This window comes from Pelophylax lessonae (genome assembly GCF_965119305.1).
Source record: "Pelophylax lessonae genome assembly, chromosome: 6".
NCBI classification, from domain to species: domain Eukaryota; kingdom Metazoa; phylum Chordata; class Amphibia; order Anura; family Ranidae; genus Pelophylax; species Pelophylax lessonae.
The window spans coordinates 246,724,443-246,739,025 of NC_138773.1; the positions used below are offsets into that span (position 1 = coordinate 246,724,443).

The window sequence follows — 14,583 nt, forward strand, 5'->3', positions numbered from 1 at the left end:
CTTGCAGGCTGAACAAAAATACTTCAACCATGTAGATCTGGTTGAGCAGATCTGTATGTTCTCCGTGTACAGTTAACTTCTACAGGTTTATATTTATTTGTGTCATGCTGATTTATGTCATTCCCACCAGATGTGTTTGTGGCAGTATAATTTTGTAAATGGAGAATGAAGAAAATAAGTGCCATTCCTTAGACTAATCTAGCCATTGTTCTCTTCTGGCAGCTTTTTGTTTTGTATTAAACTGTACATACAGTTTGGTAAGCACCATTAACCCTCAACTGCTCCCAAAAGAACCAGCAACATATTGCTCTAGAGGGGTGTAAAGATTAGGCAAATCTCATTGTGTACATTTATTTCATTTAACAAATCTAGAGGGGAATAAACAGTATCCTTGTTTTTGCCCTACAGTGCTAAGTCACACCTAATCAGTTAGTTTAAACTGTGTGAGACTGTGACATATTGCTCATGTCTGTGAGACCATACGGTATATGCTGTGTGTTCTGGGCACATGAGGAGATGATGAGATATCATGGCTCTGCTTGCCTTGCATGAGATTTCTGTCTCACTCTGCAGTCATTCTTTACAATAATGATATTTATGTATTTTAGACTTAGCCTTGTATGTATAGCATCCAGATATTTTTTTTATTTTTTTTTGCTCATAAACTACAGAGCTTGTTGAGGGTTGTTGAACTGGTGCAAAGGCTGAATGAATGTCTATGTAGAAACTGGCCTGCTGCATATACAAAGGAATAATGGCACCCTTTTGGGCATGCTCCACCTCTTCGGGGCTAATAATAAAGTGTAAACTAGGAATAGAGCAATATTGTTTTTTCAGGGCCGATACCGATATTTTGGTCTCAACGTATCAGTATCGGCCGATATGGGCCCATATTTTGTACATTAAAAGTTTTGAAAAATAAAGACAATTTTTGACACAAATCTGGTACTGAACATGTTCATTTTTGTTTAATGGTTAATGGCTAGCTGGCTGGCACCCTGTGGTGGGTGGCTGGCTGGCACCCTGTGGTAGGTGGGTGGCTGGCACAGTGACTGTGGGTGGCTGGCTGGTACAGGGCCTGTGGGCGGCTGGTACAGGGCCTGTGGGTGGCTGGCTGGCTGTCTGGCACCCTGTGGTAGGTGGCTGGCTGTCTGGCACCCTGTGGTGGATGGGTGGGTGGCTGGCATCCGGTGTTGGGTGGGTGGCTGGCACAGGGGCTGTGGGTGGCTGACTGGTACAGGGCCTGTGGGTGGCTGGCTGGTACAGTGCCTGTGGCTGGCTGGCTGGTACAGGGCCTGTGGGTGGCTGGCTGACTCGCTGGTACAGTGCCTGAGGCTGGCTGGTACAGGGCCTGTGGGTGGCTGGCTGGCTCGCTGGTACAGTGCCTGTGGCTGGCAGGTACAGGGCCTGTGGGTGGCTGGGTGCCTGGTACAGGGCCTGTGGGTGGCTGGCTGGCTGGTACAGGGCCTGTGGGTGGCTGGCTGGCTCGCTGGTACAGTGCCTGAGGCTAGCTGGTACAGGGCCTGTGGATGTGAGTGGCTGGCTGGCACTGGGCTTCTGTGGGTGGGTGTATGGCTGTGATACACTTCCGTGAGACTAGTCCTGACTCCACACGAGGCTTTCCAAGGTGAGGGAGGCGGCCTAAGATGGCAGAATGACGGCACAAAAATATCGGCCAGTTTGGGGCCGATACCGATATATCGGGGAAAGTGCATATCAGCCTTGCCGATAATCGGTCTATTCCTAGTGTAAACCGCAATGTAGACCAGTTTCAGGATACCATTGGTTGGTATCCTGCAACTTGGTGTGAACAGAGATTTGCAACTACACAAAAGGATATACTAGACTCCTGTTTTCACTTTTAAAAAGGTTAAAGAGAGTCAAATTTAATATCATCCAACTTTGATTGGTTTACAATAAAATGAAAATGTTTGAAGACCAGATGCTTGTCTTTATTAATAGTGAATCAAACGAGCATGTGACTAAAGTAGAAAGGGCTTGTGATCCACTGGACACTCTCTGCATGTAGAGGAAAAAGAGAAAGTAGGATGGATAGAAACAAAAGAAAAGAAGAGATGTGCCTCGGGAAAACAGGTCACAAGGGTGCAAGGAAAGATGGAACGGGGAGTGAACGAGGGGAAGAGGGCTCCAGATTATTTTATGTCCCTACTGATGTGGATGCTTTATAATGAAGTATAGCGATCAGTCAGAAGTGATGCATGGGTCTATTAGATCAATTTGGATCATATATTAAGACAGTTCTTATGGGTGTGCATAAATATGTTTGGGAGAATCTTGTAAATAAAGAACAGATACATGTGTTGCTTGACCTCAGTAAAGTGTACAAATTGCTTCCTTCCATCCTTTAGCAATGGTTTGTTTGGCTGCCAACAGCACATACGTAGTTACTTTAAATTGTGGTTTAACGAGGAAGGGTTTGAGATGTGCATCCTAGTTTTAGTGAAAATAAGATAGTTTAGACAAAAGGACAGAAAATGTGACGTAAAACGACGACTATAAGGAAGTTTGTGCAAACACATGTGCAGCAGTGAAAACTAAACAAAAAAATAACTATATGCATATGGCCGGACAGGAGGGAAGTGTAATCAGGCATAATCAGAGGGGAATGCAGAGGGGTGGGTAACAGAGATAGCAGGAGCTGATTCAGAATGGGTACAAATTCGTAAAGGTTCAGAGTAGTGCACACAGCCAAAATGCTGAGGCCCTGCACATTAGGTCAGGTGGGGGCAAATAGTCTTAAAGTAGCCAGCATCACATGGTGACTAATTCTGCTGGCCATCGGGAGACACCCACTTGTGGACAAAGGATTGTAACACTTTTAGGAACCACTGTGTCACTTGTCGGTACCCTATCTGTTCTGCATGTTCTTAACATCCCAATCCCTCCACTAAGGTCTTAGTTTACACTCGGTTCTCTGTTATACAGTGTGTGACATCAAATCCCCACCCCCTTCCAGCTCAGAAATAGCTGTTGATATGTGTACTTTGAACAGCTGTAGAGAAGAAAGGGCTGCATGTTTTATTTATTTTTTATTTATTACAGGTACTTGTATAGTGCCCCCAATTTATGCTTGGGCAACCAAAGGGATAAAGACGTTAGGGAATATCACCAGAATGGGGGGAAATTTTGTCCTTTTGCAGACCTCAAGCTGAGATTTAATTTTCCTAATCCTTACCTCTTTAGATACTTACAGCTGCATCATGCTTTTACCTCCCAATTTGGTTCTGTTAAGGTGGAAAGGTAAAAATTAAGCCATCAAGCCTATAAAATATTTGGCTAGAGGAGTCCATGAAAAAACTCATATATAAGTTATATAAAGAACCTTTCCCTGTCCCTCCTCCCTCGGTGGTTAAGTGCAGAGAGAGATGGATAAAAGAGGTTCCAGATCTGGGCGTGGGGGGGGGGGGGGCTGGGATGATATGTGCAGTTTCCCTTTTATTCATCTGGTCTGGGAAAGGGATCGGCTGATCCATTTTAAATTCCTGCATAGGATATACTATACTCCAACAAAACTAGCCAGAATCTACCCAGGGGGATTGGCGCAGTGCTGGCGCTGTTCCTTCACTCCAGCCATGTGTTTTGCCGATGCCCAGTGGTCAGGGATTATTGGACTGCTATTCTTCAGTGTATAACAGAGGTCACCTCTTTACCTGTGCCCATGACAGTGGCAGTCTGCTTGCTTGGGTTGGTGAAGGGCTTAACGACTACTAGGGCTCAACATACATTGCTAAATTACTGTTGTATTATGCCCGAAAGGCATTCATTTTATATTGGAAAAAGCCCACCAGACTATCCCCCCTACTGGAAGGGACTGGTCAATACAGATTTTACTGCTCTACAAAGCTACATACTTGAGCAGGGGTTGTCCCAAGAAATTTGAAAATGTTTGTCAGACCTGGCTAGATAGCTTTACAACTGTTTCTCAAGACCTCTAGTGAATGACAATTAGGATATGACTGCCTGAGTGGGGTGGTGGTTGCGGGAGGGGGGGGGGGGGATTGAGCTAGCGTTCTCGAACTCATTTGTTGCATAATATTCTCTCTTGATGTCATCTATATCGCTAGTTCTCAGGCCCTCTTTGTTTGGGGTGCTCTCCTCTGGAGGAACAAGTTGTGATTGCTTATGATATTATAGGGGAACTACACGTATGTCTCTGGTTATGTTTCTTTTATGTGGAAATGTTATTCCTGAGGAACACATAGCATCTGATGATGTGGAAGTACTTCATGGGATGGTGCCTGGTGATGGGGGTGGGGGGCTGGGTTGTTGCTTTTGTTTTGTATTGAGCCCTGCGTGGCAGAAAACTCTGTTTTTTCTTGTTATTTTTGCATAAATAAATTAAATAAAAAAAAAAAAAAATGTACACAGCGCTTTACATATGTTGTACATTTACATTAGTCTCTGCCCTCAAGGAACTTACAATCTTAGGTCCCTAACTCACATTCATGCATACACATAATAGGGCCAAATTAGACAGGAGCCAATTAACCTACCGGCAGGTGTTTGGAGTGTAAGAGGCCCGTACACACTTGACGGAAATCGGACGAAATATCCTCCGATTTTTCTCTCTCTTGCTCGGCGTTCATAACCGTTTTTAGTTGACAGTGCATAAATGTTCACGAAATTTCTCGTCCGATTTTTTTTTTTTTCTTTGGGACATTTGTTCCTAGACTTCCGGAACTTCAGATCATGCGCAGTCTTTCATATCCGATTTTTCATAGACGTACTGCATACACATTAAACGAAAATTGGTCCTCTGGGGACGGACGAGAAAAATGTTGGTGTTTGTCCCTCCGTTTTTTTTTTCGTTGAATATGTCGGCATCGGCTGCTGAAAGTTGTGTACACACTAGCCGAAAATCGTACGATTTTACCTCGGATGGGAATTTTCGGCAGATTTTCTACTAGTGTGTACCCCACTTTAACTGGAGTACCCAGAGGAAATCCCTGCAGGCTCAGGGAGAGCATGCAAACTGCAGGCAGGTAGTGTCGTGGTTGAGATTTAAACCGGAGTCCCTAGTGATGCTAGGTGAAAATGCTAACTCCTTGGCCACTTTGCTACAGATAAACAGATACAACTTTTGAAGGAGGGTTGGGTTTGTTCATCTCCGTGTATCACCTGTGGTTAGTCACTTCAGTGGGTATATGTAAGGGTTTATAACTATTTTAAGACCATAAATCAACAGAAGGGACAGCATGGGCAAACAGGGACTTATTTTCTTGTCTTAGGTTTGGTATATATTTTGTCTACCCATAATAAGATGTACTAATCTTAATGCATACTGCGTTTACAAATGTGCAATTGTTTTTTCCACGCATCCATCAACAGTCCTGCCTTCCTTAAAATGCTTTGTAGAGCTGCATATACTAATTGTAGGAGATGCGTTGTGATCGTGTGTGTGTGTGTGTATGGCAATTATTCGATTGGCCTTCAGTTTCTGGTATTGTAGAAAGATGTGGTTGCCCTAATTGCCATTGTATGATGGACATTAGAGATCTTGTGGGAAGTTCATTGTACATGTACCTGTACTAGCATAACTTGAACCTAATGACCATTTATAAGATTAATGTGTCTTCCTAACTCAGGAAAACCTGCATGTCAGCTAATAGGAATAATGAGATAAAGGTCACAGAGAAATAACCCCATATCTCTAGTGAGAGTGTCTTAATAAAAGAAGACCTCTGGCTTATGGTGGAAAAAATGTTCCCGGCCTTTCTTAAACCTTGACATCAGCACAGTATGAACGTTATATGTATTATCCATATACAAATAGTGACTGTTTTAAGTGCATGCCCTCATGGACTTGTGCTTGGTCCATTTGCTGAGTATTTTCAGTTTTATTTATTTATTGAATGGCTTTTTTACAAAAAAATAACAAGAACCCTACAATGCAGTCACAATTGAAAAAACTGTAAAAAAAAGAAAAAAAAAAAAAAAAACAATTTTGTGTTGATCTAATTGTTTAAAAACTGTAAATGCACATGTAAAAATTCATTAAAAACGCCTGTTTTTTGGTGTGCATGGGCACTCATAGAGTTCTAAATAACAATCTTCCAACTATCTCTTGATTGTGGAGAGCTTTAGGCCCCATGCACACAGGGCGTTTTTGCAGCTGCTGTTAGCAGCGCCAGACGTTTTTTTTTTTGCAGCTGCAAAACGCCCATCCATGTTATTCTATGGCCTCATGCACACATAGAGCGTTTAGGAGCTCCAAGTGGCATAGACGTTTTAAGGCTGCAAAAAAAACCCTGGACCAGTGCGTACTGGAGCTTCAGCGTCAAGTTGTAAAAACATCTGACGCTGCTAAAGGCTGAATAACGTTGCTTATACAGTGTTAAGCCACGTTATACGTTTTTTTTTTTCATTCAAAATCAATGGTTCCCTATGGGAGCCTATTGATTTGAATGGAAGGCGCATCGCAAGTCGGACCAGGATGATCCGACTTGCGGTGTGAGAATCTTGAGGGGGAACTCCACGCCAAAATGGAAAAAAAAAAGACGACGTGGGGGCCCCCCCCAGATTCCAAACCAGGCCCCCTCGGGTCTGGTATGGATTTTGAGGGTAGCCCCACACCGAAAAAAATGGCATGGGGTCCCCCCCCCCAATATCCATACCAGACCTTTATCCGAGCATGCAGCCTGGCAGGCCAGGAAAGGGGAAGGGACGAGTGAGAAGCCCCACCCCCCTGGACCATACCAGGCCATACGCCCTCAATATGGGGGGTGGGTGCTTTGGGGCAGGGGGGGCTCTGCAGTCTGCACCCCCCACCCCAAAGCACCTTGCCCCCATGTTGATGAGGACAAGGGCCTCTTCCAGACAACCCTGGCCGGTGGTTGTGGGGGTCTGAGGGCAGGGGGCTTATCAGAATCTGGAAGCCCCCTTTAACAAGGGGGCCCCCCAGATCCCAGAACCCCTCCCTATGTGAATGGGTAGGGGGTACATTGTACCCCTACCCATTCACCCCATAAAAGGCAGTGTATGTAAATAATGACAGGAGACATTTTGAAAAGTTTATTAAAAATCTTCATCTGGTCTTCTCCGCTCTGGTCTTCTCCCCTCCGCTCTTCTGGTCTTCTCCCCTCCGCTCTTCTGGTCTTTTGCCCTCCGCTCTTCTGGTCTTTTGCCCTCCGCTCTTCTGGTCTTTTGCCCTCCGCTCTTCTGCTCTTCTGCCCTCCGCTCTTCTGCCCTCCGCTCTTCTGCCCTCCGCTCTTCTGCTCTTTTTCCCTCCGCTCTTCTGCTCTTTTGCCCTCCGCTCTTCTGCTCTTTTGCCCTCCGCTCTTCTCCCCTCTGGTCTTCTTCTTCCTCTGGTCTTCTTCTTCCTCCGATTACCATCCAGCGCTGTCAAAAGAGCAGAAGAGCTGAGGGGAGAAAACCAGAGCAGGGAAGACCGGATGAAGATTTTCAATAAACTTTTCAAAACGTCTCCTGTCATTATTTACATACACTGCCTTTTATGGGGTGAATGGGTAGGGGTACAATATACCCCATACCCATTCACATAGGGAGAGAGTTCCCCCTCAAGATTCTCACAGCGCAAGTCGCACCGCAAGTCAGATCATCCTGATCCGACTTGCGATGCGCCTTCCATTCAAATCAATAGGCTCTCATAGGGAACCATTGATTTTGAATGAAGGCAGAAAAAACGCTGCTAAAAGCAATAACGCCAATGGAAAAAGCTACTGAAAGCAAGTTTTTACAGCTGCTTTTTCCTGGCATTAGAAGTGGCTCTGCAGCTCGTTTTTTCTGACCCCCTGTGTGCATGGGGCCTTAGTGACACATTGGTAAGAACTGATCAGCCTATGTATTAGTGGCAGGCAGTGTAATACTGTAACATGTAAAACTGCTGTCCCCCCTCCCAAAAGTTCTTGGTGCAGTTTTGTTATATTTCATTGAAATTTTGTATTTAAAATATGATTGACTTTGGGTTCCGTTGGTTAATAATTAGTTGGTTATTCATTTGTGGGTTTTTTTTTTTTTTTTTTTTTAGAGATTAAAAGCTGCTTTAACCCAGCAGCATCCTCAGGTAACGAATGGTGAAACCACCAAGGGACAGAGTAGCGGAGTAGCAAAAATTCAGGCAGAAGAAGCCCATCCACAGTCACTACAGCAACCTGCCACTTCAACTACTGAAACACCGGTAAGTGTAGTACTATGTGTATGTATAAGGGGATGAGCAGCATTTTAGACTAGTTTATTCAGCTTGTAAAGTATTTCCTCATTCAGATTAACCGTAAAATAAAGTGTCTTCAGTGACGTTTAATAGTAAGTTATAGGAATATATTTTTGACACAGTGTCACAGTTTTACTATTGCTGTGCAATGCTTTCATAATCATATTTCACCTAGGAACATTTTCCCTGGCCGACCACCTGTTATACCTACCTCTTTATTTTAGGCTGTGCTCCAGTCAGTTGTATTAGTAAGTATCAGAGATAGAAAAGATTGACACAGGATGGTTGTGGGAGGATTTTTGTTATTAAATCAAGAACAGAATATGATTGGGAGTTGAGAAAGAAAATTGTTTATGCTTAATGTCCCATTCCAAAATGAAAAAATATTATTAAAGCCCAACTCTAGGCACAACAAAAAAATAGCTAAATGTCATACTGAAAATGACTGTCATGCCAAGGGTGTTACACCGGTTTTAGACGTTCCCGATAGCAATCCCACAACACTTTTTGGAAATATTGCACAGGGAGTTATTCCATGTGATCTGGTCCAGTTCCCACCCATGTTTGTAATATACTTAGCTTACTATACTTAAATTGCCAGGAGGGAAAGCACTCCCTGACCATATGTAAAACACTACCAGGCAAGGCACCAATCCAGGAGGATAGTCTGGTGTAGACATCAGTTCAAACAATGCATATTGTTGGAACAGACTTGTTCGGATATCCTTTTATGCTGCTTACCCCAGGTCTGACCGGAATTGATTTTACATCTCAGGAGTCACCCATTTCTAGGCCCAACAATCCAAGTCCTTTCAACGACCTGAGGACCAACTAGTCTAATTGTGGATAACTCTTGTCTTGTCACAATGCTAGGAAACCCAGAGTTTCCACCAGGCGTCAGACAGATGCTTCGGGCACCACCTGAAGTCTGGTACTTCTAGACTTGGAGGCTTCTAGACTGTGTGCTTCAGGCCCAAATTCCAATGCAGCTCTCCAAAAGGTATTTGACCTTCCCCTGGATATGTGACACTTTTAGCAATTGCTCCATTATCTGTCCCCCATCCTTGTTCCCGTAATCGTCCTTTGAGCATCTCTGTGTGGCCGCTGGCCCAACTTCCCATACGGTCTCAACCGCATGTAAACTGTTGATTTAGCTATCAGACAGTTTTATGCCCATATTCTTGCTAAAATGGGAGAGGGACCTAGAGACCCCCCTTATCTCCTGCTCAAAGGGTGGATATCTTTTATCTTTGCACAATACTATTCTATAGCAAATACATTTAAGAAACTGTGTTTTAAGGTCCTGACCAGATGATACAAAGTTCTGTCAGTCCTATGTAAAATGTTACCTCAGTCATCCAACCTCAGCTGGCAGTGTGGGAAAGCAGTGGCCACACTACTTCATATATTTTGGATGTGTGAAAAATTTCAAGGTTTCTGGGCCCAGGGGACCACCATTATTAAACAATTGAGGGACTGGGATCTGGGGCCCAATCCAACCAAATATTTGTTAAATATTTCACACCTTCCTAGACATAGATACAAGCAAACAATGCTGAATCACGTTGTGCATTCTCACCCTCTGGAAACAGGACCCCCCCCAACACTCACTGTCATGATCAGGGGTCAGGCTCAGGGATCCATAGCAATAGCAGGAGAGAGGCTCTCACGAACCAGCAGGATAAGAACACAAGCAGATCACCCTTTGCAGATAACATGGGCTCACCCGAGGTTCGGGTTCTAAGCACTAGTCTGTATAAACTAGAGCAACTGCTGTTTGAGATTGGCCAGGTTTTTTTCAGGCTGGGGTCCTCAGAATCTTCCACCAGGGGGTTCGAAATTGGGGGGTCCTGTAGCAGGTAAGGGTTCAAGCAGAAGCGTAGTCAGTAACAAGCAAAGGTTGGTAACAAGGGATCGTAGGTTGGGATCAAGCAGAAGCATACTCGAGGAACAAGCCAAGGTCGGTAACAAATGATTAAAGGTTAGGATAAAGCAGAAGCATAGTTGAGGAACAAGCCAAGGTGAGTAATGAGTGGAAGTGAAGATACGGACGGCAGCAGGAGTGAAAGGAGCAAGATATTGGCTGGAGAACGGCACCATATTCTGGCAAACAGGAAGTGCAAACGCATGGCTTAAAAAGAAAGTTTATGGGAGGAGCATGATGAGATGATCTGGTCAGTAACACACCTCTCGTATTAGATTGCCCCCACTCTGGATGAATGAGAGCAGGGGGCACAGCAGACAGCAGCATTGCCATTCTGGGGGGAGGGAAGTGTTAAATGTACTAGCACATTTAAATAAACTAACAAATTGAAGCCAGAATCCACTCACATAATCAGTTACAGCAAATAGTTTTTTCCTTTTAGGATAAAGGTTTTGAATAAAGCTGGTCATTGTATGCACCCCTGTCATTATTAAAGTGATTATAAATGATCACCTTGTACAAAATTATTCAGTTTAAAATAGTAATGAAAGGCAAAACCTTTTGGTATAGATATAAAAAACAAAAAAACATTATAAATACTTTTTTTCCCTTTTTTAAAGTGATCACATTCTCTCGGCTTTCAGCTGCATAAGAGCTGGGTGGGAAGAAGTAGGAGCACACTGAGCTTCCCAGTGAATGGCTGTGCAGGAGGGCATATCAGTTACCAGCATAGCTTTAGAACAGATCAGCATGTGCTCTCCTGCTTAGTATGGTCAGTTTTTGATAGAAAAGCAGAGGGACAGGCAGGAAGAGGGATTTCACACAAAGAAAGCAATACAAAGAAAACAGGATACTTCCTCATACAAGCCCATGGCACAGCAGGCATATATCAGGAATATGAAGTGTTGGGGTAACAAAAGCTCTAAATGGTTTTTCTCATCCCGGTAAACTGATACATTTAAAAGAGGGTTTGTTCTTTTGAAAAAAACAGACTCACTGGCTGGATCAAAAGATGAAATTAAAGGAAAGAAAACCTAAAACATTAAGCTAATGCAGCCATGCCATCTAACAAATGGTAAGCTGCCGTATAATGAATGTTTGCTTTTTAATATCGCTTTAGGAGAGGAGAGAGAGCATTTTTTATGAGTAGCCAGATTTTTCCAGGAGTTCTGTTTTAACTTGTAAAATTTTGAACTCTGATTTCCCTTTCCCTACTACTGGTTCATAAGACAATGTAATAATAATTACAAATCTGTCAGTGTCTATGGCAATATAAAAATTTTCATGCAACATTAACAAAAGTAAAGAGTTTTTAGTTTAGCCCCATAGAATCATACTAGATGAGCTGCTAAAAGGACTCCCAATTGGTTGAGATAAGATATCAGTCATCAGTGAATTGTTTCAATAAGTTGGCCAGCTCCTAGACTTTAGCTGGATTGAAATTTTTGTGTCCCTCCCTGTTCGACTGAAGTACGTGCTTGAAATCTATTGTCGATCAATGGCTGTAGCCAATCAGCTGCAGCTGCTTATCTGTGTATTCTGACAGCAGTAGAAGCCACTGTCAGAATACAATGTCCATGCAAGAAGGGATTCCCCCATCCACCTTGTTTGTGTGGATGGAGTAATCTGTAAGCTTTTTTTTTTTTTTTTAATTCAGTCTGCTGAACGAAAAAAATCTGTCTATGCCCAGCTTTATGCGGGAAGGGGCAGTTAAGCACTGTTTAGGAACTGCAAAGCAGAAAACAGATTAGGCATATTTCATGAGTGAATATGGTTGCCGAAGAAGCTAGATTATTACAAACTATGCATATAAATAATGCTTTTTAAAGCCGAACTCAAGGCAACAGGTGAACTTTCATTTAACTCCCTTTACTGGCATAAGGTTTATGACAGTGACAGCAGGGGTAGGGTTTACACTCCTGGCGGCTGCAGCACACTGTACAATCCACATGATAACTGTCGGCTTTCTAACTAAACCAATCAGCAGCTGTGCAGCGGCCTGATCACTTACTGGGACCCTGGAGTGTGCCTCTTTGGAGGACTGTGCTCCATTAACTTCAATGGAAGGCAGGTGAGATATCTGTGTCTAAAATACCCCGAATGTTCCATTAAAGAGAATCTGTCCTAAATATACTACATAGGGGACTTTTTGTAACAAGAAAAAAAATGTCAAAAAATAAAGTTACACCCAAGCACTTAACAAACCCCCACACTCAACGTTCATGCACACACGAATATATATGCACCCATTGGGGGCACCTACATGAAAAATTGTCGCTTGTGACACACGTTCCATATCACTGTGTACACTGAAGTGAGAGCAATAATTCTAGGGCCATTATTCAGGGCTAGCTCTAAACTGAAGGCCTATTGGGGCTTTTAAAGCATCACCTTTGGAGAATATAGGGTTCCTGAAGTTCGTCGCCAGTTTGAAAGCATGCGCAAACTTAAAGCTTTTATATATATGTATTATATATTACCAAAATTGGTAATTTTAATTGTGTTTTAGTGCCCTAACTCTACTGTATTTCTCTATCGCTCATTGACAGACGTAGTCTTCTTGATTCTCAAGAGCTGGGTTATGTTGTCTCCGCAGGAGTAGGACTAGGCAGAAAGACAAAACGTTCTGGCTCCACCTTAGGGGCAGTCCCTGAGGGTATATCCTCCCTCTCTCTGCTACAGGGAATCAGTTTTTTTCTGTCTAGTCAGGAGTAAGGACCTAAGTTCCTTGCTGGGATCTTTTTGGTCCTGGCAAGATTTTTTCTTTAGAAAAAATATTTTTTAGGTAGTTTTTCTCCAGTGTTTTTTTCCTGTGAGATCTTCAAGCAAAAACGCCGGACTGGGCGACACTAGTGGTCACCCCAGCCGGCCTACGAGCGCGCGCAGACCATTGCATTGCGCTTGGTCGGCCGCGACACATTCAAGTAAGTATGCGGGGCCGGGCGACGGGCTGGGTGTTGAGATCCAGTGGTCACCCCGGTTTCTGCCTACGAGCGCGTGCAGACCAGAGCTCCGCGCTGGGTCGGCCACGACGGAGTCCCAGTGGAGGGACTGACCTTGCGAGTTAAAAGTCTCGCTTGGACGCCAGGAACCAGAGAGTCGAGGCGTCCGGAGTGGTCCACAACCCCCCACCCCGGTGGAGAGGGTATTGTGAAGAGAGGGTGCCTGTCGGTTCGGTATGGTGAGTAAACGTTCCCTTTTTTCTTTCCTCGTTATGAGGCAGTATGAATTATGGGCCCCTCCATACATGGTCAGTATATATCTGACACTAAAAAGTCCCCCTTGTAAATACAGTATGTGTTTGTGGGAAGTGGACTTGGTTTGAGAGCTAACACTCTACCCAGCAGACTGTAGCATTACAGCAGACATAGGAGGTATAATCCTACCTTATTTGTAGTGTATCTCCTGTAGATCAATAAATCGCCACTCAGCAGAGATGCAGGTGGATGTGCTGGGAAAAACGATTTCGGCGGTCCGCCGCCATTTTGCCGTAGACCAGGTGCATGCATGTCCTCAGGTCACGCCGGCCGCCATGTTTTTGGAGTCTAATGTCTCCTGTATGGGGGCGGCCATGTTTCATGAGCCCAGCTACCTCGTGGAGAGCTGGGAACGCCGGAAGGCGTACACAGGGGGCGGAGCCACGTCCTTCTACCCGGGAAAAAGCAACAGCTCCTTCCAGTCTGTAAAAGACAGACGCTGACTGCAGTTGGTTGGAAACTTCACTGCATCGGTTGGTGAGCCTTGGGGGTCCCTCTCTCTCTCTGTGGGATCGAGAATCAGGTACTCTGAGGGGCGCTATTGCGCTAGGGGGAGACACATAAAAAAAAAAAAAAAAAAATTAAAAAAAAAAAAAAAAGAGGTATTTTTTTATTTAAAAAAAAAAAAAAAAAAAGAAAAGTTTTTTTGTTTTTTCTGGCAGAAGTGTCCTGAATTAACATGGACCCTGCCACTCATGTATCTCCACCGGATCCCCTCGAGGGGTCTGCAGGATCCTCCAGCACCCCACTGATGGTTGAATCATTGTCAGCTATTATGGAAACTTTTGTGTCCCGGGTGGAAGTGGCTTGTCATTGACAGGGCGCAAGAAAGCGACCCCCGCCTAACCCCTTATTATCTGAAACTTCGGATTCAGACTCTGAGCCTATTTCTGCAGTTGCAGGTACTTCATCTGGGGTTGGTGTCTCGGGTACTGTCTCTTCAGACAGTGAGGAGGATGTTTCGGCATCAGCCATAGCCCGAGAGGAAGCGTTGGTAAACGCACTCATTGTATCTGTTCAAGAAACCTTAAGATTACAGGGTATTCCGTCGGAAATAGCTGAAACTGAAATCCCTTTTGGGACTAAAAACGCATCAAAGTGGCGAAGGTTTTTCCATTGCCCAAATGTTTTGGCAATCCAATCAAAGAAGAATGGAGTCTGCCAAAACGCACTTCTACTATTTCTAAACGCATTAACAGGCGTTATCCGTT

General features: G+C 44.1%; 1 protein-coding gene across 3 annotated transcripts in view; it reads left to right on the plus strand.

The window, feature by feature from the left end:
• Positions 1-14,583, plus strand: part of ATF2 (activating transcription factor 2) — a 186,344-nt gene that overhangs the window by 81,258 nt on the left and 90,503 nt on the right. For all 3 annotated transcript variants that reach the window (XM_082260775.1, XM_082260776.1, XM_082260777.1), the window contains one exon: positions 8,009-8,158. In XM_082260775.1, the coding sequence (XP_082116901.1) occupies positions 8,009-8,158 (150 nt within the window). The remainder of the gene's footprint in view (positions 1-8,008; positions 8,159-14,583) is intronic.